At 44.2% G+C, this 27,216-nt stretch overlaps 1 protein-coding gene across 1 annotated transcript in view; it reads right to left on the bottom strand.

Annotated features, from left to right (window-relative positions):
* Positions 1–21,217, bottom strand: part of LOC109901284 (vascular endothelial growth factor C) — a 53,395-nt gene extending 32,178 nt beyond the window's left edge. The window contains exon 1 of the mRNA XM_020497331.2: positions 20,644–21,217. Coding sequence (XP_020352920.1) covers positions 20,644–20,772 — 129 coding nt within the window. The 5' untranslated portion in view covers positions 20,773–21,217. The remainder of the gene's footprint in view (positions 1–20,643) is intronic.
* Positions 21,218–27,216: the final 5,999 nt, after the last annotated feature.

Genomic DNA, 27,216 nt, shown 5'->3' with positions numbered 1-27,216 from the left:
ATGATGACAGGTATAAACCACAGCCTGAGCCTGGGCTGGACGGTGAAGGAGCAGTGTGTGTGCTTCCTCTGACTAAGCAGAGCAGAGCAGGTTTATGGGTACCAGGCAAGCCCCCGTCCCCCCTCCCCTCTAAAATCCAGGATCCAGCAGCCCAAAACAATCATTTCAATCTGAGCCTGGAATTCCTCTCTTCCCTTCACCTGCAGGGCCAGGGATTTAATCCGTGTTGCCAGGAATCAACTAGAATCTACCTCTTCAAATATATTACCATGAATGTATTGCCATGGGGAGTATATGATACTGTATGGTCCATTTGTATCTGTTTAACACTGCCTAAAGACGGAGCCTGATGGCATGTTCTGCATTAGAGTGACACTTAGTGAGCAAACCGCCTGACAAGATTTTTCCATTCCCAAAAGTGATGTCATAATCAATAAAAACACAGTCAAAATACTGCCAAAGTCAGACAGTGACTCATCGATATTGCAAAAATAGTGAATTAAAGATTTCCTAATATGTCCAAACCGTATAATCTAATGATATGAGTCATATTGAAAGTAAAATAACCGATTGAAAATGGTTCCCTTAAGAACAAACAAGCATCCTGGTTTGGAAAAAATGCTATAGCAGTAGCCAATAAGTAATAGGCCTGATAGTTTAACCTAAATTTAGCTATGCAAGTCAGTTAAGAACAAATGCTTATTTACAATGATGTATTTGATGTCAACGGAGTGACAGGAAAACCTCAAACTATTCCTGTCCTTAACTTGTGATAGTAACTTACTCTGTTAACTCCATCCAACAATTTAAAACTGAATAGTCTTCGACTTCCCAAATAAAAGTATTTTTATTTGAAACCAAACAAAGAATTGTATTCGATGAAAACTCACGAAACAGATCCTTTAAAACCAAGGCATATCCTCTTTGGGTCAAGTCAGATCCAACATTCAGTCATCTGTAGTTTGATCTGACGACATTATGTTATAGCCCCAGATGTGAAACCACTAAATATTCAAACCAAAACAGATCCATGACGAACCATAATATCTCTGATGTCTGCAGATCATCCACGGTCTGTACATGAGGAGGAACCATTACTGCTAAATGGGGATAAGAGATTATGGAATGGCATGTAGCCAAAGGCAAGGTGGAACAGAAGGCTGCTAAAGCAGGATATGGTATTTTTCTCCATAGCCTGATCCCACTACTAGCTACCTGCACAAACACAGGAATTACACGTGTAGCATCTGTTACAGCCATTACTTTCATCCATATTTATTAGACCCTCAGGACAGGCATAGAGACAGAGAACAGGAGGTAATGGACCTAGAACAGGCCTAGCTAGTGTAGGACAGGACAGGCATAGAGACAGAGAACAGGTTGTAATGAACCTAGAACAGGCCTAGCTAGTGTAGGACAGGACAGGCATAGAGACAGAGAACAGGAGGTAATGGACCTAGAACAGGCCTAGCTACAGTAGGACAGGACAGGCATAGAGACAGAGAACAGGAGGTAATGGACCTAGAACAGGCCTAGCTACAGTAGGACAGGACAGGCATAGAGACAGAGAACAGGAGGTAATGGACCTAGAACAGGCCTAGCTAGTGTAGGACAGGACAGGCTTAGAGACAAAGAACAGGTTGTAATGGACCTAGAACAGGCCTAGCTAGTGTAGGACAGGACAGGCATAGAGACAGAGAACAGGAGGTAATGGACCTAGAACAGGCCTAGCTAGTGTAGGACAGGACAGGCATAGAGACAGAGAACAGGAGGTAATGGACCTAGAACAGGCCTAGCTAGTGTAGGACAGGACAGGCTTAGAGACAAAGAACAGGTTGTAATGGACCTAGAACAGGCCTAGCTAGTGTAGGACAGGACAGGCATAGAGACAGAGAACAGGAGGTAATGGACCTAGAACAGGCCTAGCTAGTGTAGGACAGGACAGGCTTAGAGACAGAACAGGAGGTAATGGACCTAGAACAGGCCTAGCTAGTGTAGGACAGGACAGGCTTAGAGACAGAGAACAGGAGGTAATGGACCTAGAACAGGCCTAGCTAGTGTAGGACAGGACAGGCATAGAGACAGAGAACAGGAGGTAATGGACCTAGAACAGGCCTAGCTACAGTAGGACAGGACAGGCTTAGAGACAGAGAACAGGAGGTAATGGACCTAGAACAGGCCTAGCTAGTATAGGACAGGACAGGCTTAGAGACAGAACAGGAGGTAATGGACCTAGAACAGGCCTAGCTAGTGTAGGACAGGACAGGCTTAGAGACAGAGAACAGGAGGTAATGGACCTAGAACAGGCCTAGCTAGTGTAGGACAGGACAGGCTTAGAGACAGAGAACAGGAGGTAATGGACCTAGAACAGGCCTAGCTAGTGTAGGACAGGACAGGCATAGAGACAGAGAACAGGAGGTAATGGACCTAGAACAGGCCTAGCTAGTGTAGGACAAGACAGGCATAGAGACAGAGAACAGGAGGTAATGGACCTAGAACAGGCCTAGCTAGTGTAGGACAGGACAGGCATAGAGACAGAGAACAGGAGGTAATGGAGCTAGAACAGGCCTAGCTAGTGTAGGACAGGACAGGCTTAGAGACAGAACAGGAGGTAATGGACCTAGAACAGGCCTAGCTAGTGTAGGACAGGACAGGCTTAGAGACAGAGAACAGGAGGTAATGGACCTAGAACAGGCCTAGCTAGTGTAGGACAGGACAGGCTTAGAGACAGAGAACAGGTTGTAATGGACCTAGAACAGGCCTAGCTAGTGTAGGACAGGACAGGCATAGAGACAGAGAACAGGAGGTAATGGACGTAGAACAGGCCTAGCTACAGTAGGACAGGACAGGCTTAGAGACAGAGAACAGGAGGTAATGGACCTAGAACAGGCCTAGCTAGTGTAGGACAGGACAGGCATAGAGACAGAGAACAGGAGGTAATGGACCTAGAACAGGCCTAGCTAGTGTAGGACAGGACAGGCTTAGAGACAGAGAACAGGAGGTAATGGACCTAGAACAGGCCTAGCTACAGTAGGACAGGACAGGCTTAGAGACAAAGAACAGGTTGTAATGGACCTAGAACAGGCCTAGCTAGTGTAGGACAGGACAGGCTTAGAGAACACTGTACTGAGGAAATGGACCTGGCCAGAACCATATTCATATATCTACATATACAGTTGAAGTTGGAAGTTTACATACACTTAGGTTGGAGTCATTAAAACTTGTTTTTCAACGACTCCACAAATTTCTTGTTAACAAACTATAGTCTTGGCAAGTCGGTTAGGACATCTACTTTGTGCACAACACAAGTAATTTTTCCAACAATTGTTTACAGACAGATTATTTCATTTATAATTAACTGTATCACAATTCCAGTGGGTCAGAAGTTTACATACACTAAGTTTACTGTGCCTTTAAACAGCTTGGAAAATTCCAGAAAAAATATGTCATGGCGTGAGAAGCTTCTGATAGGCTAATTGACATCATTTGAGTCCACTGGAGGTGTACCTGTGGATGTATTTCAAGGCCTACCTTCAAACTCAGTGCCTCGTTGCTTGACATCATGAGAAAATACAAATAAATCAACCTCAGAAAAACAATTGTAGACCTCCACAAGTCTGGTTCATCCTCGGGAGCAGTTTCCAAACGCCTGAAGGTACCACGTTCATCTGTGCAAACAATAGTATGCAAGTATAAACACCATGGGACCAAGCAGCCATCATACCACTCAGGAAGAAGATGCGATCTGTCTCCTAGAGATGAACATACTTTGGTGTGAAAAGTGCAAATCAATCCCAGAACAACAGCAAAGGACCTTGTGAAGATGCTGGAGGAAACAGGTACAAAAGTATCTGTATTCGCAGTAAAACGAGTCCCTTATTGACATAAATTGAAAGGCCGCTCAGCAAGGAAGAAGCCACTGCACCAAAACCACCATAGAAAAAGCCGTACTACGGTTTGCAACTGCACATGGGGACAAAGATCATACTTTTTGGAGAAATGTCCTCTGGTCTGATGAAACAAAAATAGAGCTGGCCATAATGACCATCGTTGTGTTTGGTGGAAAAAGGGGGAGGCTTGCAGGCCGAAGAACGCCATCCCAACCATGAAGCACGGGGGTGGCAGCATCATTTTGTTGGGGTGCTTTGCTGCAGGAGGGACTCGTGCACTTCACAAAATAGATGGCATCATGAGGGAGGAAAATTATGTGGATATATTGAAGAAACATCTCAAGACATCAGTCAGGAAGTTAAAGCTTGGTCGCAAATGGGTCTTCCAAATGGACAAAGACCCAAAGCATACTTCCAAAGTTGTGGCAAAATGGCTTAAGGACAACAAAGTCAAGGTATTGGAATGGCCATCACAAAGCCCTGACCTCAATCCTATAGAAAATGTCTGGGCAAAACTGAAAAAGCGTGTGCGATCAAGGAGGCCTACAAACCTGAGTCAGTTACACCAGCTCTGTCAGGAGGAATGGGCCAAAATTCACCCAACTTATTGTGAGAAGCATGTGGAAGGCTACCCAAAACGTTTGATCCATGTTAAAAAATGTAAAGGCAATGCTACCAAATACTAATTGAGTGTTCGTAAACTTCTGACCCACTGGGAATGTGATGAAAGAAATAAAAGCTGAAATAAATAATTATTTCTACTATTATTCTGACATTTCACATTCTTAAAATAAAGTAGTGATCCTAACTGACCTAAGACAGGGAATTTTTACTTGGATTAAATGTCAGGAATTGTGAAAAAATGGGAGTTTAAATGTATTTGGCTAAGGTGTATGTAAACTTCCAACTTCAACTGTATACCACTCCGGACGTAGCTACAGGAAGACAGGACAGGTTTAGAGAGCACTGCACTGGGGGAGTGGATCTAGCTACAGTAAGACAGGACAGGATTAGAGAGCACTGCACTGGGGAAGCTGACCAACCTACAGTAAGACAGGACAGGTTTAGAGAGCACTGCACTGGGGGAGCTGACCTAGCTACAGTAAGACAGGACAGGTTTAGAGAGCACTGCACTGGGGGAGCTGACCTAGCTACAGTAAGACAGGACAGGTTTAGAGAGCACTGCACTGGGGAAGCTGATCTAGCTACAGTAAGACAGGACAGGATTAGAGAGCACTGCACTGGGGAAGCTGATCTAGCTACAATAAGACAGGACATGTTTAGAGAGCACTGCACTGTGGGAGCTGATCTAGCTACAGTAAGACAGGACAGGTTTAGAGAGCACTGCACTGGGGGAGCTGATCTAGCTACAGTAAGACAGGACAGGTTTAGAGAGCACTGCACTGGGGGAGCTAATCTAGCTACAGTAAGACAGGACAGGTTTAGAGAGCACTGCACTGGGGGAGCTGATCTAGCTACAATAAGACAGGACAGGTTTAGAGAGCACTGCACTGGGGGAGCTGATCTAGCTACAGTAAGACAGGACAGGTTTAGAGAGCACTGCACTGGGGGAGCTGATCTAGCTACAATAAGACAGGACAGGTTTAGAGAGCACTGCACTGGGGGAGCTGATCTAGCTACAGTAAGACAGGACAGGTTTAGAGAGCACTGCACTAGGGGAGCTGATCTAGCTACAGTAAGACAGGACAGGTTTAGAGAGCACTGCACTGGGGGAGCTGATCTAGCTACAGTAAGACAGGACAGGTTTAGAGAGCACTGCACTAGGGGAGCTGATCTAGCTACAGTAGGACAGGTTTAGAGAGCACTGTACTGGGGAAGCTGATCTAGCTACAGTAAGACAGGACAGGTTTAGAGAGCACTGCACTGGGGGAGCTGATCTAGCTACAGTAAGACAGGACAGGTTTAGAGAGCACTGCACTGGAGGAGCTGATCTAGCCACAGTAAGACAGGACAGGTTTAGAGAGCACTGCACTGGAGGAGCTGATCTAGCTACAGTAGGACAGGTTTAGAGAGCACTGTACTGGGGAAGCTGATCTAGCTACAGTAAGACAGGACAGGTTTAGAGGGCAGTGCGCTGGGGGACCTGATCTAGCTACAGTAAGACAGGACAGGTTTAGAGAGCACTGCACTGGAGGAGCTGATCTAGCCACAGTAAGACAGGACAGGTTTAGAGAGCACTGCACTGGAGGAGCTGACCTAGCTACAGTAAGACAGGACAGGTTTAGAGAACACTGCACTGGGGGGACTAGCCTAGCAACAGTAAGTCTGGACAGGTTTAGAGAGCAATGCACTGAGGGAGATGATCTAGCTACAGTAAGACAGGACAGGTTTAGAGAGCACTGCACTGGGAGAGCTGATCTAGCTACACTAGAGCTGATCTAGCTACAGTAAGACAGGACAGATAGGACAGGTTTAGAGAGCACTGCACTGGGGGAGCTGATCTAGCTGCAGTAAGACAGGACAGGTTTAGAGAGCACTGCACTGGGGGAGCTGGCCTAGCCACAGTAAGTCTGGACAAACACCAGACTCCACTGACCTTGCTACAGTAAGACAGGACACACACCAGACTCCACTGACCTTGCTACAGTAAGACAGGACACACACCAGACTCCACCTACTTAGCTACACAGCACAAACACCAGCTCTGGATGGCTGAGCAGACTCCCACCACAATATAGATGGAAGGAGTTGGAAGGGGAAGAGAGGGCCCCATGCACCGCCATGCCTCCATCCATCTGGTGTGCAGGGTTAGCCAATATCAGGGATATCTGTCCTATTCTACTGATATGGACCCGAAATGAACTGAGATACAAATCATCATGTAGGGACCGCTCAGCAGACCTGAACCCAGACAGACCCCAGGTTTCATTTGAATAATGCTATTCATCACTAATCATTTCCTGGGCTGCCTCTCAAACGGCACCTACTCCCTTTTTAGTGCACTACTTTTGACCAGAGCCTTATGGGAACCCTGTCATCACTGGGTGATAGGGTGCCATTTGGGATGCAGACCTGGCGTGATTGAAATGTCTCCCGGTAGGTAGGAAGACTCCAATAATTCCTCATGTACATCACGCTACAGCTCATCCCAAGGCCAGCATCATTCCACCCTCCTTCTTCCACACTCTCTCACCCACTTGCCTTCTTCCTTCTTCCATTCCTAGCGCTAGAGCTGCTATAGTCATTAGATGTAAAACTGGCACTGTGCAAAGTCTGAGCCAATCAAATATCATAGTCAGTGTTAATGTACATAGTATAGGATTAGCCTTGAAAACCCCAATAAACTATTATTGAGTAATTGCCCAGATACAATCAGCTTTGCAGAAGAACTTGGAGGAAAATGGATTTTGAACACTGATCTTGTAATCCTCAACTGGCTTCCATTTTGTCACCCTTCCTCTTTGACAGATTTGCAGATTCGTTTCGCAGATATCTGACAGACATGAGGGATGTGTTTTTAGTGGGATTAGACATGTTTATCTGTGAATGGCTGCTTGCTTTAGGGTTTCTGCAGAGCAATAAAGCAATCAGCTCAGCCTATTTATCTGGCTCTATAGGACCACCGGGAACTAGAGCCTGATGTAGCATAGCCCACCTTCTGAGCTCCCCTTCCAGGGTGTTCTGCCTGGCCGACTTTACATCCCCACACATCAGCCTCCAGCCTCCACTGGGTTAGCTAGCCTGCACTGGGTTAGCTAGCCTGCACTGGGTTAGCTGAAATGCACAAAAAACTACTTTTGATGTACATTTGACAAAAGCTAGATCCATTCAAGCCATGATTCCAACACTGGTCTACCAATGCATGCTGAGTGTTTCCAACTTAATCTCAACTTTCAAATACTTCAGCAAGTTGAAGGACGAGGGAAAACCTCAATGTATAGGACAGGAGAAAACGTGTAAAACTGTTCTATGCTAATTGTCCTCGTTCGAGTCTGAGAGAAACCTGTTGGTTTCTCTTGAAAGGGCAGGTCCTGTATGTGCAAATCCTTGAGATACACTTGAATAACTTGAATTTCGTGTATTGTCAAGAGAGACTTGTGTGAAAATTTGAACTACACTCACAGATGTCTAATTGTAATTGTTTTCACAGAGCAGTTGGAAGCGCTAAGCTGATACAGTACAGAGGTAGCCCGCTCCCCAGAGCTCATCGCTTTTAGCGGGATTGGCCGCGAGGGCATTACGTCACGACTTGTTGTTTTAGCGCTTGGAGTGCTGCGGTTGCACGCTGGCGGTCGTGGTGTAAGCTGACTTAGGAGCGCAGAGCCGTGTGTGTGTTGTTGTGTGTGTGCTTGCGTTTATATGTGTGCGCTCATTTGTGAGTACGGGTGTGTCACTGTCGTAACTTCAGACCAGTCATGCAGCTCACACTCCTCTTCTAAACAAACGTCTTGCCTCAGTGAGTTCTCAATTAAACAAAGACTTCTAAGCTAACCTGTTGTCTCCAAACCAGTTTACAGATAGTCTATATGCACACTCTGCTACTCCCGATGAGGAGACCACCTATCTAGCCCTCTTGTTTAGTCACGGTGTCAGTGCATTCAGAGTTACTGGGGCCCCTAAACATGTACCCATGACAAACAGGGAAGCTTGTGAGGACCCTTTGCCTTCTGAGGGGTATGACAAACAGAACAATAGAGATTAGTCAAACAGAACAGTTGATTGTGAAACTTGTAACAAAAGTCAATCAAATTGGTGTACCCACTGAAATTACCACTATGGAGGACTTCGTTTGTCACATGTACCATGACAGGCTTAGGTTATAAAGCAGTAGTCAGAGAAATTATTGGTTGAATTCCATTTCGAAAGTAATACTGCCACAATCAAGAGATACTATCTAATATGAGCCTGGGTCTTCTCCAGTCGACCGGTAAATCTTTTCCCTCTGACTGCTCCGTTCCTCTGTTTGAGGTCCAGGACATTTGAAATGAACCCTTTCTTTAAGCCGGCAGAGCTTAAGGAAACCAGGCTAAGAATTAATGGGGGATTTCTCCTCTCTCTGCACCTCTACCACCTTTGTGCACTTCCAAATGGCAAGTCCTTATGTTGGCGGTATGAATAAAACCGCCAATCACCTCGGTTCTGTAGGACTGCATTTAAAGGCGTGTGCACAAAGTCAACGCAGAGAGGCCAAGAGTTTAGGAGGAGAGGCTGGGAGGTTAAAGTCCACATCTCCTCCACATCTCATTCTCCTTCCCTCTCTAGGCTCTCTCTTTTCTAATTAAACTTCAGCTGATGGATGCTCTTCTACGCTACTGTTTGAGAAGTGGTAAAACACATGTAGGAGATTAGATGTACTTCCATATGTGAACAGAACAGGCTGAACAGGGAAGAGAAGAAAATGAGACGGGCTGAACACTGGTGCAGTTATGAAAGGCAGATCTCGTCACCTGCTATTGATGTTTTCCGGGACCATTGTGGTCTCTGTCGACTAATCAAATCAAATTTGTATTATTCACATGCGCAGAATACATGTGAAGACCTTACAGTGACCTTACAGTGACCTTACTTACTATCCCTTAACCAACAGTGCAATTTTAAAAAATACAGATAAGAATAAGAGATAAAAGTAACAAGTAATTAAAGAGCAGCAGTAAAATAACAATATATACAGGGTGCCGGTACAGAGTCAATGTGTGGGGGCACCGGATAGTTGAGGTAGTATGTACATGTAGGTAGAGTTAATTAAATGACAATACATAGATGACAACAGAGAGTGGCAGTGTTGTGGGGGACGGGGACGGGGTTGGCAATGCGAATAGTCTGGGTAGCTATTTGACTAGATGTTCAGCAGTCTTATGGCTTGGGGGTAGAAGCTGTTTCAAAGCCTCTTGGATCTAGACTTGGCGCTTGGGTACCACTTGCCATGTGGTAGCAGGGAGAACAGTCTATGACTAGGGTGGCTGGAGTCTTTGACAATTTTTAGGGCCTTCCTCTGACACCGCCTGGTATAGAGGTCCTGGATGGCAGGAAGCTTGGCCCCAATGATGTACTGGGCCGTTTGCACTACCCTCTGTAGTGCCTTGCGGTCGGAGGCCGAGCAGTTGCCATTCCAGGCAGTAATGCAACCAGTGCTTTCGATGGTGCAGCTGTAGAACCTTTTGAGGATCTGAGGACCCATGCCAAATCTTTTTAGTCTCTTGAGGGGGAATAGGTTTTGTCGTGCCCGCTTCATCACTGTCATGGTGTGCTTGGACCATGTTAGTTTGTTGGTGATGTGGACACCAAGGAACTTGAAGCTCTCAACCTGCTCCACTGCAGCCCCATCGATTAGAATGGTTGACGTGCTCGGTCCTCTTTTTCCTGGAGTCCACAATCATCTTTGTCTTGATCACGTTGAGGGAGAGGTTGCTGTCCTGGCACCACATGGCCAGGTCTCTGAACTCCTCCCTATAGGCTGTCTCGTTGTTGTCGGTGATCAGGACTGCTGTGTCATCGGCAAATGTAATGATGATGTTGGAGTTGTGCCAAGCCATGTAGTTATGAGTGAACAGGGAATACAGGAGGGGGCTGAGCACGCACCCCTGAGGGGCCCCTGTGTTGAGGATCAGTGTGGCGGATGTGTTGTTACCTACCCTTACCACCTGGGGGCGGCCCGTCAGGAAGTCCAGGATCCAGTTGCAGAGGGAGGTGTTTAGTCCCCGGGTCCTTAACTTATTGATGAGCTTTGAGGGGACTATGGTTTTGAACGCTGAGCTGTAGTCAATGAATAGCATTCTCACATATGTGTTCCTTTTGTCTAGGTGGGAAAGGGCAGTGTGGAGTGCAATAGAGACTGCATCATCTGTGGATCTGTTGGGTCGGTATGCACATTACAGTTACTATTGTTTCTAGGATGATGGTGTTGATGTGAGCCATGACCAGCCTTTCAAAGCACTTCATGGCTACAGATGTGAGTGCTACGGGTCGGTATTCATTTAGGCAGGTTACCTTAGTGTTCTTGGGCACAGGCACTATGGTGGTCTGCTTGAAACATGTTTGTATTACAGACTCAGACAGGGAGAAGTTGAAAATGTCAGTGAAGACACTTGCTAGTTGGTCAGCGCATGCTCGCAGTACACGTCCTGGTAATCCATCTGGCACTGCGGCCTTGTGAATGTTAACCTGTCTAAAGGTCTTACTCACATCGGCTGCGGAGAGCATGATCACGCGGTCTTCCAGAACAGCTGGTGCTCTCATGCATGTTCCAGTGTTATTTGCCTTGAAGCAAGCATAAAAGTAGTTTAGCTCGTCCAGTAGGCTCGTGTCACTGGGCAGCTCTCGGCTGTGCTTCCCTTTGTAGTCTGTAATGGTTTGCAGGCCCTGCCACATCCGACGAGCGTCAGAGCCGGTGTAGTACGACTCGATCTTAGTCCTGTATTGACGCTTTGCCTGTTTGATGGTTCATCAGAGGGCATAGAGGGATTTCTTATAAGCTTCCGGGTTAGAGTCCTGCTCCTAGAAATCAGCAGCTCTAGCCTTTAGCTCAGTGCGGATGTTGCCTGTAATCCATGGCTTCTGGTTGGGGTATGTATGTACGGTCACTGTTGGGACTACGTCATTGATGCACTTATTGATGAAGCCAATGACAGATGTGGTGTACTCCTCAATGCCATTGGAGGAATCCCGGAAAATATTCCAGTCTGTGCTAACAAAACAGTCCTGCAGCTTATCAACTGCTTCATCTGACCACATTTTTATTGATATAGTCACTGGTGCTTCTACCTTTAATTTTTGCTTGTAAGCAGGAATCAGGAGTATGGAATTATGGTCAGATTTGCCGAATGGAGGGCGAGGGAGAGCATTGTATGTGTCTCTGTGTGTGGAGTATAGGGGGTCTAGAGTTCTTTTCCCTCTGGTTGCACATTTAATATGCTGATAGAAATTTGGTAAAACTGATTTAAGTTTCCCTGCATTAAAGTCCCCGGCTACTAGGAGCGCCGCCTCTGGGTGAGCATTTTCTTGTTTGCTTATGGCGAAATACAACTCATTCAATGCTATCTTAGTGCCCGCCTAAGACTGTGGTGTTAAGTAAACAGCTACAAGGAATACAGATGAAAACTCTCTCGGTAGGTAATGTGGTCTGCAGCTTATCATGAGATATACTCTACCTCAGGCTAGCACAAGCTCAAGACTTCCTTAGATATTGTGCACCAGCTGTTGTTTACAAAAATACATAGCCCGCCGCCCCTTGTCTTACCAGACGCCACTGTTCTATCTTGCTGGTGTATCATATAACCAGCCAGCTATATGTTGATATTGTCGTCATTCAGCCATGAGTCCGTGAAGCACAAAATGTTACAGTTTGTAATGTCCTGTTGGTAGTTTAATCTTCCCAATAACTCATCCGTTTTATTGTCCAAAGATTGCATGTAACAAGCAGAACTGAGGGGAGTTCGATTGCCTCCGACTCATCAGAAGGCAAGCCCGACACCGGCCTCTCTTTCTCTGCCTCTTCTTCACGCAGATCTCTGGGGTCGGGGCCTGTTCCCGAGGGAGCCGTATATCCTCCGTCAGAGTAGTGAAAGAGAAAATGGATTCTGCTAGTCCGTGGTGAGTAATCGCAGTCCTTATGTCTAGAAGCTATTTTCGGTCATAAGAGACGGTAGCGGCAGCATTATGTACAAAAATAGTGCAAAAATAAGTTACAAACAACGCAGATAAATGAACAAAAAAACACAATAGGTTGGGGGCACGTAAACCGTTTGCCTTCTGCTCCGGCTACATCTTACGCGGTAAGATGTAGACTAGCGCAGTCTCTGTAGACTATCGCGGTCTCTGTAGACTATCGCGGTCTCTGTAGACTATCGCGGTCTCTGTAGACTATCGCGGTCTCTGTAGACTATCGCGGTCTCTGTAGACTATCGCGGTCTCTGTAGACTATCGCGGTCTCTGTAGACTTCTGTCCAGCTTTGAAATGCTGCATAATATGTAATATCTCCTTCCAGAAGATATTCTCAAACACTAAGATGTTATCATAGCAAAATTGCTTGAAATCAAGGACCATGACCATGTCTAGCACACATTTCTGACTACAGAGAGTTGGATCTGATTATCTAATCACCACAGAAAAACAAACTGGGCACCTTTCACGTTCTCTTTAATCTGCTTTCATTTTCCTAGTCAGAAAAGACCTGTTGTAGAGAGCCAGGGTCAGTATAACAATGAGAAACAGGTTAAATGTTAACACCTGAAGAGCTCAGGAGCACCGCTTTATACAATGTCTGCTACCAACAAGTAGCCTGAACTGAGCCTGTTCACGATGCATTCTAACTTCACTGACCCCCATTCAATCTCCCCACTGCAGAGAATGGGAGTTGGGAGTTTTGTATGTCCTTTGTGAGTCTAATCCAACTCTTTACTCTTCAGTCTGAAGATGTTAGGTATACTAGGAACGTCAAGCATTCAGCCTGCTGCACTGACTCTACGGACGCTCCAGTCTACAGCGCCTGGTTCAATTGTGCTTAGGAATTTATTTTTAATTATCTCTAAATGGTTCAGCTCGTGATAAATATTTGGAATTATTGTAAAAATCTGTGTTTGCTTCATTTACTATAATACATTTCCTATTTTGCCATATATAATTAATCATTAAGAGTCTATTGACACACCCCTACCTCAATCTAGGTAACATAATGCAGAAATCCCCATCAAAATCGGTCTTTTTAAGCTACAGGCTCAATTCACTGAATGTATAAAAAATGAAGAACACCTGCTGTTTCCATGAGATAGACTGACAAGGTGAATCCCTATTTGATGCCACTTGTTAAATCCACTTCAATCAGTGTAGATGTAGGGGAGGAGACCTGTTCAAGAAGGATTTGTACTTTCCCTTGAGACAATTGAGACATGGATTGTGTATGTGTGCCATTCAGAGGATGAATGGGCAAGACAAAAGATTGAAGTGCCTTTGAAAAGGGTACGGTAGTAGGTGCCAGGCGTACCGGTTTGTGTTAAGAACTGCAACGCTGCTGTTTTTTTCCCTCTCAACTGTTTCCCGTGTGTATCAACAATGGTCCACCACCCAAAGGACATCCAGCCAACTTGACACAACTGTGGGAAGCATTGGAGTCAACATGGGCCAGCATCCCTACAGAACGCTTTAGACACCTTGTAGAGTCCATGCAACTCAATATTAGGAAGGTGTTCTTAATGTTTTGTACATTCAGTATGTATATATTGAATATTTATTTGACCTTTATTTAACTGGGCAAATATAGCTTCTATATTCTGTGTTACTTTCTCTGTATTTCTTGTGTGTTTTCTTACTGTTTCATTCTGTATTATTTCCTGAACATTATTTTCCCTCACCTTGATATTGATTTGCTGTGAAGTAGCTCGCAAGTAAGCATTTCAGTGTACTGTTTTACACCTGCTGTCTCCTGTGCACGTGACAAATAAACGCTGAAGCTTTGTAGTGACAGGCGGTGTAGTATTGTGGTAGGTGATACTGTGCTAAAAGGTCCATATTTATACTGACACTCTCTAGCCCGGGTTTGTTGTTTTTGTGTTGTGAGAGATTTTGCGTTTATTAGTTAAAGCATTCATCCAAATAGGTTGTGAAAAGAATGGAACAGTCCTTGGCGGTTCAGTACCTCCATTATTATGGGATGTTCTGGTCTTTGTCAAACATGGTACAGGAAACGTGGGGGAAGAGGCAGATTAGTGAATTAATGTTTGCCCTGATAGGATTACACCTGTACGCAGTGACAGCCCCTGTCAGTAATCCCACGAAGGCAGATGTTCGATGTTAGGAAGAAATGAGACTTGCATAACATCACTGCTAGCTGGTGCTAACATCAAACAGCAAACACAAAGCAAGTTGCTGTTTTTTTGTTGTTGCACCAATTAGGCACCATATTTGTAGGGGGCACTTCAAGAGAAAATGCGTTCAGCCTTCATTAAATCAAGAAACAGTTGTTGCATCATCTTAACAATATGAATTAAGCATTGTTTGGTCACATTACACCCTAAGCACCTGGCACTGCGGCTACCGTTCATTTCCAGCTCACGTGAGCTGAACTAAAGGGTCTCCACTGCAGATAAATGTGTTTTGAAAACGTCCAGAACTTCTTCTGAGGACCGTGAACTCATTTGGCCTCTTCTTGACTGCACTGTTTCCAGGAAGTTGGTGAGGCGAGGGCAAGAGAGTGTCAGAGAGGCACCATTAGTTGTCCTGGAGGACCATGGGAATACATTCTTCTCTCTGTTCTCAGCTTTACATTAACCAGACAGAGTTAGCACACAGCTATACATCTGACAGTGATGTTGATCCTAGCTTACGGTATGTCAGCTCTAGTTTTGTTATGAGCTACCACCTGCTGGCTGCTGTGTGAGGGAGCTGGAGGGTTCAGTAGCAGACATGCACACAGTACTGGTAGTCAAAGGCTTCCCACTGTGCTACTGTCACAGACATATGGACACACTGAGGATTCAACTGAGGATCATTGACTGCTTGTTGTTCATAAGGTTCACCATACGGCCTGGGTTTACGAGGGGGTCGTTAGTGGCGCTTTAGTAGCACAGACTGAATGAGGCAGAATGAGAGAGAGAGAGAGAGAGAGAGAGAGACAGAGGGAGAGAGAGAGAGAGAGCGAGAGAGAGAGACTGAGAGAGAATAACGTGTTTGTGTGGGAGAGAGATGGAGAGAGTGAGAGCATTGTACTCCTGGGTGGGTACAGGCATGTATACATTAAGGAGGTCTAAGCATTAACTCAATTGTTAAAGCAACATCAACATCCTCTATAGAAAAATGCCTTGTATATACTGTATGTGTTTATATGTTTGTCCTCTTATTGTATTCCAGTGCTTGGGACTCCTATATACTCCACTGAACCTTTGACATGGTTTTTCCCTCTTCATTTTGGCAGGCACTCAAATACTTGCCATTGTAGACCATTCATAACCACATTGAAATGGCTAGTTTGTCCATAAACGTGACAGCTCTCTTGTAATACTGACTTCAATTGCAACAGTGTCCTAACTCAAAGGACGGCTGAACTTTGACCCTCTCTCCCTTTGCCTAAGCCACATACAAACCCTACAACCGTATGTCACCGACTCATCTAGCTCCTATTTGATACTCTGACCCGGTGTTCTTTCTTGGTGAAAACGGATAAAGTGCTGAAAGTGATATCCAGTCGTAAGACCAGGAGTTGGGACAGGTGGGTTGTGTAACAGAGATAACCTAGAGATAACGTCGAGCTGAGGAAAGCAGCTGTGAGGTAATCTCTTCCACCTGGGTTCTAACTGTTGGGTTTACGAGAACAACGGATTACTTCACACACTACACCGACTGTCATGGAGAAGACAGGAAACAACCTTTAACCCTTACTCCCTACCTAGTCTCTTCACATACTACACCGACTGTCATGGAGAAGACAGGAAACAGCCTTTAACCCCTACTCCCTACCTAGTCTCTTCACATACTACACCGACTGTCATGGAGAAGACAGGAAACAGCCTTTAACCCCTACTCCCTACCTAGTCTCTTCACATAGTACACCGACTGTCATGGAGAAGACAGGAAACAGCCTTTAACCCCTACTCCCTACCTAGTCTCTTCACATACTACACTGACTGTCATGGAGAAGACAGGAAACAGCCTTTAACCCCTACTCCCTACCTAGTCTCTTCACATAGTATACTGACTGTCATGGAGACAGGAAACAGCCTTTAACCCCTACTCCCTACCTAGTCTCTTCACATACTACACTGACTGTCATGGAGAAGACAGGAAACAGCCTTTAACCCCTACTCCCTACCTAGTCTCTTCACATACTACACCGACTGTCATGGAGAAGACAGGAAACAGCCTTTAACCCCTACTCCCTACCTAGTCTCTTCACATACTACACTGACTGTCATGGAGACAGGAAACAGCCTTTAACCCCTACTCCCTACCTAGTCTCTTCACATACTACACTGACTGTCATGGAGAAGACAGGAAACAGCCTTTAACCCCTACTCCCTACCTAGTCTCTTCACATACTACACTGACTGTCATGGAGAAGACAGGAAACACTCCTTAACTCCCACTCCCTACCTAGTCTCTTGAGTGTATCTGGGAGGACTGGCTAGTGGTCTTTTGTAGTTCAGTTGGTAGAGCATGGTGTTTGTAACGCCAGGGTAGTGGGTTCGACACCCCGGACCACCCAAACATGAAATGTATGCAAACAAGTTGCTTCGGATAAAATTGTCTGCTACATGCCATATTATAGGTGTAAGAAATATGGTGAAAATCACATCTACCCGACTAGAAGATGAGGTGGAGCTACAACCATATTGATTGCACGTATAGCCCCTTCTGCCACATCTACATGAAGTGCTCTAGGGGGTAAAGGTTGGGTTAGGGGTTGTCTCTACAGGGGGTACTGGCCTAGGGGGTAAATGTTGGGCTAGGAGATAGGGGATGTCTCTATACAGGGGGTACTGGCCTAGGGGGTAAATGTTGGGCTAGGAGCTAGGGGATGTCTCTATACAGGGGGTACTGGCCTAGGGGGTAAATGTTGGGCTAGGAGCTAGGGGATGTCTCTATACAGGGGCCCTATCTTACAATGTCCAGAGGGATTCCCCTTAACAACACAGTGGGAAGCTAGGCTAAGTGCTAAGTCCAGGTCAGGTCCATTGTCTTAGGGAGCAGTAGGTAATGGACCCTATCCCACAGCCACTCTCTGACACTCCAGGTCCGTACGCTTCATCGCCTCAGGAGGTTTTCACCCTGCATTCTTCACCAACTGTAACACAAACACCCAGGCCTCCTGTACTTACACCACCAAGAGCCCCCCTTACAGAGGTGTGTGTGTCTGTGTGTGATAAAGCAAACAGTCACAAAGCAATCAACATTTCAACATGAAATAGCTCCAGACCAATTATCCAGACCAGACTATTGAGACAGACCCACCGGCATGCACAAAGGTCTACGCTACGGTTGGGTTGAGGTCTGATCCAAACCTCAAGGTGACCACAAATTACAGCCGCCCCTCTTATCCCTAACAGCACCTACCCTACTCCTATTCACCCCCCATGGGCGTACCCCTTCTCAACCCTCTCAACCCAGCCCTGTTCTACTCTCCAGCCCCATTAGAACAGCCATTCATCCTCAGTACTCTTTCGAAGTGGATGTTTCACTTCGACGTGTGTGTGTGTGTGTGTGGTGAGGTAAAGTGTAGTTACAGTACTGAAGAGGTAGACACACTGAACCTGCACAGGATGTGTTTCTTACTATAAAATCACACATGGTCTGGGTTCCAGTGTAGTTATTGGACAAATATTCACCGCTGTATCCTAACCATAGTCATCGTAGGATAAATACCTCCCACTTGCATTTTTTTTAAAGTACGGTTGAACATGTTGTCCTTGAATTCCGATGAAATTTATCTTAATTACATTTAATTTAATAACGACTCCAGGGGGTTAACATAACTGTGATTACATACACCCAAACACACACACACACACACACACACACACTCAGACCAATCACACCAGTCCCTATGGGAGGTGTTTAATGTTTTCATTAGATTTTCTAAATGTATGGCATATGAGGTCATTTATTTACACAGTGAATTTCATAAGTCATTATGATACTACTTATTATCAGAGGTAGGTACTGGAAGTGAAACTATCCAGACAGGAAATCTTGTTTTTTCAGGTCATACAGACGTATTACTGTAAATAACCTTTATGAGCCAATGGGAGTACATAACAAGATCATTACTGAATACACACACACACACACACACACACACACACACAGAGAGAGAGAGAGAAAGGAGAAGAGAGTTTAAGAATGAGAACCTGTGTTTTCAGTGCATCATCTACAGCTGCAGGCTCATTTGAGACACTAAAAGTCAACTAGTAGCAGTGTTAATCCCTCCAACTAAGTGTCATATTATAGGAACAAATAGCCACGTGTTTAAGATTATCCCTGTCTCCTTATCTCCTACTGCTACTGAGGAACACACACACACACACACACACACACACACACACACACACACACACACACACACACACTGAGGAACACACACACATACACACACTGAAGGACACACACCAAGGCACACACATACACACACACTGAGGAACACACACACACACACACTGAGTCACAGACACACACTGAGGCACACACTGAGACATACACACACACTGAGGCACACACTGAGACACACACACACTGAGGAACACACACACATACACACACTGAGGGACACACACCGAGGCGCACACACACACACACACACACACACACACACACACACACACAAAGAGAGAGAGAGAAAGGAGAAGAGAGTTTAAGAATGAGAACCTGTGTTTTCAGTGCATCATCTACAGCTGCAGGCTCATTTGAGACACTAAAAGTCAACTAGTAGCAGTGTTAATCCCTCCAATTAAGTGTCATATTATACGATCAAATAGCCACGTGTTTAAGATTATCCCTGTCTCCTTATCTCCTACTGCTACTGAGGAACACACACACACTGAGGAACACACACACATACACACATTGAGGGACACACACCAAGGCACACACATACACACACACACTGAGGAACACGCATACACACACTGAGGAACACACACACATACACACACTGAGGAACACACACACATACACACACTCAGGGACACACACCAAGGCACACACATACACACACACACTGAGGAACACACGCCAAGACACACACACACACACACTGAGGCACACACTGAGGCACACACACACTGAGGAACACACACACTTACTGAGGCACACACACACACACACGCACACACATCACACACACACACTGAGGCACACACACACACACACACACTGAGGCACACACACTGAGGCACACACGGAGGCACACACGGAGGCACACACACACACAAACACTGAGGCACACACACACACAAACACTGAGGCACACACACACACACACACACACACACACACACACACACACACACACACACACACAGTGACACCTGCCTCCACCCCCCTTTCTTCTGCTAATTTGAAAGTGCTTTTCTTTAATCTCCTTTTCATCCTTTCACTGTGAGGAATTCTCACTGCTCTCTCGCTCCCTCTCATCCATGATAGCCGACTCCCCCCCTCCCCTCCCCCTCAGCTGTGAGAGGGAACATACTGGAGATAAATATTATCCTGTCTATGATTTCATTCATTGAAAAGGTACATGCTTAGTAAATCAAATGCCATGTATTTTGAGCCTTTTCCCCATTTCCCCATTAAAAGTTCAGATTAAAGGACCTCCTGTTGATGTGCCCCCTTGTTTCAGTGATGTCTATGTTCACTACATGCTGTACGGTAGTGAATGTTCAGTAACTTACATCATCGCCAACTTATTATGACTTGCATTATGGCTTGACTTATTATGTCAAATATTATGACTTGCATTATGGCTTGACTTATTATGTCAAATATTATGACTTGCATTATGGCTTGACTTATTATGTCAAATATTATGACTTGCATTATGGCTTGACTTATTATGTCAAATATTATGACTTGCATTATGGCTTGACTTATTATGTCAAATATTATGACTTGCATTATGGCTTGACTTATTATGTCAAATATTATGACTTGCCTACCCTCCACTCCTTCCCACATGCCCCAATATAATGTTAAAGTGTGTTTGAATATCAATTGAATAATTTACAATGCATAATAGTAATGCATAATAGTAATGCATAAAGTAATGTAAATGGGATGCGTTAAATAGAACACTTGTATCCAAATACGTACCGGTGCATCCCCTTGATCCTGATCATAATCATAATAGTCATGACTGAATTCATGACTCGATTCACTGGCTAGGTTTGCGTAGAGAATCGCTGAATTGGCAAGGAGAACAGATATTCCAAATAAGTGCATTTTAGATGTCTTTATCCGGAGCAAAAAAACGTACTCCTTATTTATTGACCTCTTTTGGTCAAGCGCTCTTTCTCGAGTTCTGTTTCCTCAAAAGAAAATTAATAGCGCATCAGATATCCGAATGTTCGTGAGACCACTGTCATAGAAATGATGGTGAGATGGTGACAGGTAAATAAGGCCGTTCTTTTCTCCGTGAAACTAAAGCTGCGTCAAACTTCTGTGTCGGCGGCGGCATCCATCCAGCGAGCAGATGAGAGTTTGGGGAGCATGAACGTCCTCGGAGCAGAGAATGGCATGTTTAATGCAATTTCACGGTGTCACTAGATTTTCCTCCTCCCCCTGCATGCGTTTTTTCTTTCCAGCAGCTCAGTCTGTTTCTCCACCGAATAGCTGCAATTTACTACTAGAAACATGAGTTGGGACACGCGCACCTTCTCTTGGAGACGAATCCCTTGTGGACTCAACATACAGAGTGACATGTCCTTGCTGTATTTCAGTGGTTGTACACTGACTGTACTGCATATTTATATAGCAGAACTATGCTAAAAATCGCCATGAGTCAACACTTTTACCAATTATCAAACCCCAAGGATACGATTCATTTCCCTGTATTGCCATTATTACAAACTTTTGCAAGGTGCATTCTGTGGCCGCTACTAAAGATTTACAGATTTTATTTAACCCATAACAATCAATTTCATAATGCAAGTGGGGTTTTATAATCTCAAACCTGACATATTAAGTATATAATATATTATTATATACTATTATATAGAGTTATTTATGTAATCCACGCCACGGGGCACTGCCATATGTCTTAAGCTTAGCTTTATACTTCATTTAACCAGATTTGTGTGGGTTCGGTGTTGTAATTTAGAACGAAATAATTTGCAGAAACGCTGCCCAACATGAGTATAGCATCATCAGCGTGAGAGAGAGAACTTGTGTGTGTAATATTTACTGTTCACTTTTTATTGGTTTTTTTTCTCCACTTGTGTTTAGAAATTTCACTTGCTTTGGCAATGTAAACATATGTTTACCATGCCAATAAAGCCACTTGAATTGCAATTGAATAGACAGAGAGAGAGAGAGAGAGAGAGAGAGAGAGAGAGAGAGATCAGCGCAGTTTGGAGTGCTCTGCTCTGCAGGGTCTCTACTCAAATTCATTGAGGGCTCTTCTAATACTTTGAGATGCAAGCCACACTGAAGGATTTCCAAACCCCTTTACAGTCTTGTAAGTGGCCCCTCTTCACTTAGCTAGAGAATCTCAAATAGTTTTCATGGATTCGTTAAACACACACTGTTAAACTGTATTGTATTATGCTAGCCGCTTAGTTAAAGTTTGTTCCATCTATATCAATTGAGGATGATATATTTATTATAAGGTTTATGGGATGTCAACCTATATAATACAAGTTAATCACACTTGTTCCGGTGGCGTCTTTGTAGGTGCTGCTGTGTTTTCATGTTCGCTGTGTTTTATGTTGCTGTTTTGGTGAGTGATCACCAAGGATAAGGATTTGCTAAACGTTTGATTTGTTGTGGCTGATGTTAGCTAGGTGGCTAACGCTAACGTTAGCTATGCTAGGGGTTAGGGTTAGGGGTTAAAGTTGGGGTTAGGGGAAGAGCTAGCTAACATGTTAAGTTGTTGCAAAGTAGCTAAAAAGTTGTAAGTATTTACAAAGTTGCTAAAATGCTTAAGTTTAGGGTTAGGTTAGGGTTAAGTTAAAAGGTTAAGGTTAGTGTCGAGGGAAGGGTTAGCTAACATGCTAAGTAGTTGCAAAGTAGCTACAAAGTATTAAATATTTGCAGTTAGTTTTTCTTTCCTTTTGGTAGGTAATTTCATTATTAAACATGAGCTAAAATGCTAAATTTGTCCATGATGATATTCGAACACGCAACCTTTGGGTAGACGTTGGGTGAGTTGGGTGAAGTTTCATCTAAAGTAGAAATTGAGTCATTATTGTATAAAATACATCAGACATTGAATCAGTTGGCAATGGCCGACTGACACCTCAGGATGCTGGTAGATATGCCACATTCACCACACTAGGATGAGGAGTATATCTATGTGCCATATCCACCAACAGCTGAACCATGCTGAGGTGGATAAACAGATTTTCTCCCCAAACCCTGTAGGCTGAACCATTGCGCCTTGAGTCCTAAACCCTAAGTCCTGTTATGAATGGCCCATGACTACAGAGGCTGCTGGTATTGCTGGGAGTGACTCAGGTCACGGGTAACATCAATTGTGTTACTACCACAAGCTGAAAGATTGTAGATAAAAGACTCAGCCACTAATTGTTAATCTGATATAGGATCTTGCTTTGGTTTTCGTGTGTACCAAGAATTTGTAGGACGTAATGTAAAGGAAACCCGCATGTATTTGCAAATAGTGTTTCACGTGTTGATTTCCCCTTTGGGATAGCTGTCAATATGGAGTCTATTCACAGACATATCCAATGCCAGACTATTTCACAATCACTGTTTGGTTGAATGGTAGCACTGCTGCTGTGTACGTTAATACACGTTACCAGGCAACCATGCAGCTCTACTGTTCTTATACCTGATCAGTAAAGGCCATAAATACGGTGTCCATATTAGGACAGCCTCGGGTAGAAGACGTTGGTGTCAGATACATGCGTATGTTCCTACCGATTCACGGTTGTCTGTAGGACTCACAAAGTCAAAGTATTTGTCCCTCTGTAACCTTCCTGCATACTAAAGGTACCAGAAGTCTGTTTTAAGCTGTCACCTAAAGGAAGTCATTAGCACTTATCGTGTTTTTGTGACTTCCTTATTGTTTGACGTACTTTGATAAACTGGAGGCTTCTTTATTACATTTTTTTGGCATCTCCTTTCTGTTTTGGGCCTGTGTGTTTATTTTCTTTGAAATAGCCAATCACATCCACCACGTCAACCATGGCAGTGGCCATCGTAGCGCCCATCGCTGTCGCAGAGTTCTGAGGTTAAATGCCTAGAAGGCTTGAAGGAACCGAGAGCTGGGAAATTCTCACTGACCTATAACGGCGGACCTCTAAGCTCAGTGTCATTTAAAGAGGTGGCACCGGATCAACTTCTTGTCAGAATATCTGAACAGCAACACAAAAAGATGTCAACATGGATTAAACTGAGCAGCAAACTCAATTTAAATCTGAAAGGGGTTTAAATTATTTAAAGTCAAATCCGTCCTCTCCAACAATGTTCTCGCTCCGTCTGGCTTTGTCGTCTAGTTTGACAATAATTGCCTGCTTCTGACAATGTAGGCTGCTACTCTTTCCACTCGTTACTTAGACAACCTGCTGTGAACCACTCTTTAAGTGTGTGTTGGTTGAGCGTCATATTTACCACTTGGTCTGGTCAATGCATGTAGATGTGGAACTCTCAGTGTGTAGATTTGTCCGCCATGACCCATTTAAAACCCTTTGTTGACATTGTTAATTGTCCATTGTTGATTTTCTCACACGTGGTAAAAGTTCCCCTCTTAGCGAAACATTACAATGGACACATCTCTCATCCATGAAGACTTGTCTTCCTTTTCTCTCCCCGTTCCTCTGATTGGTCTATACTGACAGGGAGCGTCGTAGTCGCACCTTTTGACACACGAATCCACCGTGAGGGATGGCACTTTGACCTTTCACGTGTCGTTAAACATAAGCACTCCATAAGACCTCCCCCCCATATAGGAAGCCATGGCGGCCACGCAGGAATTTATATGAGGAAGCTACTTCTCTACTAGCAGCATCCCATGGCTGAGTGAAGCCTGACCACCCGTCTGTTCAGCCCGCTGGTCTGCTCATGTGTGTACAGCTAGTTCCCACAGTGGGAATGACTGCTGGGCGGAACTGGGGAACAATGGAAGGGGACCATATGACTGTAGCCTCTGTTTTGGGAACTGGTGGCCCCAAAAAGTGGAATTTGCAGCGTGTGTGTGTGTGCGTGTGCGTGTGTGTGTCCACACGGCCCTGCCATCCGCTCCCTCTTTGGCTAAGAAAACCTCCCCAGGTTCAGCCGTGTCTGGGCGGCGATCAGTTTGGATGACGGGATGGGAGAAGAGGGGTGGTGGGGTGGTAGAAAAGACGGCTAATCTTGTTCAGTCCCACAATCTTGTTCAGTCCCACAATCCTCTGCTTTCTCTCCGTCCTGTGACTTAATTATTTCAATAAGGAGAAATGAAATACTCGAAGAGAGTTTAAAACCATATTAAAACCATAAAACTCTCCATATTCAGTTTCAAGACTTACCCCATACATGTGGGTAAGGCAGCATACTCTATCTGAGGGAGGAAATTGAGCCGGGATTACAAATGATTACATTGTCTTTTAGCCTTCGTTGCCTAGCTCAGAACTACCAGCTTAATCAGCTTGAGACTACTAGGGGCCAGTAGGGGCCACAGCGCATGGTAATCTATGGAGGGAAAACATGTAGGGAGCAAGATAAGAGTTCTTTGTTGGGAATGTTGACGCCGAACACAATTAATTACCCTGAAAGAAGAAGGGAAACGTGGAAATACCCGGTGTGTGCGGGCTGGCTGGGTTTCTGTGTTGGAGGGAAATGTTTCATGTTCTTTCCAATGAGTTTCTAAGACTGAAATTACCTCCCTTTGCAAGGAACGTGGGTAATATTTCATGAGAAGAAGTTGGATATGTGTTGAGCGATTCTTCTCTACTTTTTAACTCATTACAGCAAGTTTCTTTCAGTGCCTAATCCATTTTCGACTGAAACCTTGCAAAATATTCAGGGTTGAAATTGTGTAATCTTGGGGTTTCAGCTTAATCTACCTAGAGCTCTGACTGATTGTGTTATGATCTCATAAACATGCCTTGTGTGAGACTCAGCTATTACACTTGTTAAAGATCTCTGGTGTCTCTAGTGTTTCCAAAGATCTGTCCCAAATGGCACCGTATTCCCTAAATAGTGCACTACTTTTGACCAGGGCCCATAGGACTTTGGTCAAAAATAGTGCACTATGTAGGGAATATGGTGCCATTTGGAACGTAACCTCAGTCTATCTCCATGACTCGGTGATGTACACACACAGATAATGGAGCAAATCCCCCTAAATTCTCCCCTGAATCCAACCTTAAACAACATTCTGTCAATGGAATTTCAGCAAAGTCAAAATATACACTACCGTTCAGTAGTTTGGGGTCACTTAAAAATGTCCTTGTTTTTGATAGAAAAGCACATTTCTTGTCCATTAAAATGACATCAAATTGATCAGAAATGCAGTGTAGACATTGTTCATTTTATTTGTTTATTTCACCTTTATTTAACAAGGTAGGCCATTTGAGAACAAGTTCACATTTACAGCTGTGACCTGGCCAAGATAAAGCCTAGCAGTTCGACACATACAACAACACAGAGTTACACATAAACAAACGTACAGTCACTAACACAAAAGAAAAGTAGAAAAATGTTCATGTTGTAAATGACAATTGTAGCTGGAAATGGCAGATTTTTTATGGAATACAGTGGGGAGTATTTGATACACTGTCGATTTTGCAAGTTTTCCTACTTACAAAGCATGTAGAGGTCTGTAATTTTTTTTATCATAGGTACACTTCAACTGTGAGAGATGGAATCTAAAACAAAAATCCAGAAAATCACATTGTATGATTTTTAAGTAATTAATTTGCATTTCCAATGTATCTACATAGGCGTACGGGCCCATTATCAGCAACCATCACTTCTGTGTTCCAATAGCACGTTGTGTTTGCTAATCCAAGTTTATAATTTTAGAAGGCTAATTGATCATTAGAAAACCCCTTTACAATTATGTTAGCACAGCTGAAAATTGTTATGCTGATTAAAGAAGCAATAAAACTGGCCTTCTTTAGACTGGTTGAGTATCTGGAGCATCAGCATTTGTGGGTTTGATTACTGTCACGTCCTGACCTTAGTTCCTTTTTTATGTCTCTATTTTAGTTTGGTCAGGGTGTGAGTTGGGGTGGGCATTCTATGGTTTTGTTCTATGTTTTGTATTTCTGGTTTTGGCCTGGTATGGTTCCCAATCAGAGGCAGCTGTCAATCGTTGTCTGTGATTGAGAACCATACTTAGGCAGCCTGTTTTCCCACGATGATTTGTGGGTAGTTGTTTTCTGTTTTTGTATTAGTTACCAGACAGAACTGTTTCGGTTGTTCTTTTTGTTTACTTTGTATTGTAGTGTTCAGTTCAGTTTAATAAAATGACGAACACTTACCACGCTGCATATTGGTCCGATCCTTCCTACTCCTCATCAGAAGAGGAGGAAAACCATTACAATTGCAGGCTCAAAATGGCCAGAAACAAATAACTTTTCTAAGTGACCCCATACTTTTGAACGGTAGTGTGTATCGACCAAGGCAATGATTGAATAACAAGAAAAACATCCTCATTGCTCTCCCAAAGTTCATCCCAAATAGCACCGAATTCCTTACATAGTGCACTACTTTTGACCTGGG

Source organism: Oncorhynchus kisutch, linkage group LG12 (assembly GCF_002021735.2).
Source record: "Oncorhynchus kisutch isolate 150728-3 linkage group LG12, Okis_V2, whole genome shotgun sequence".
NCBI classification, from domain to species: domain Eukaryota; kingdom Metazoa; phylum Chordata; class Actinopteri; order Salmoniformes; family Salmonidae; genus Oncorhynchus; species Oncorhynchus kisutch.
Note: the sequence above shows the minus strand (reverse complement) of the source record. Positions and strands in the feature narration are given on the sequence as shown.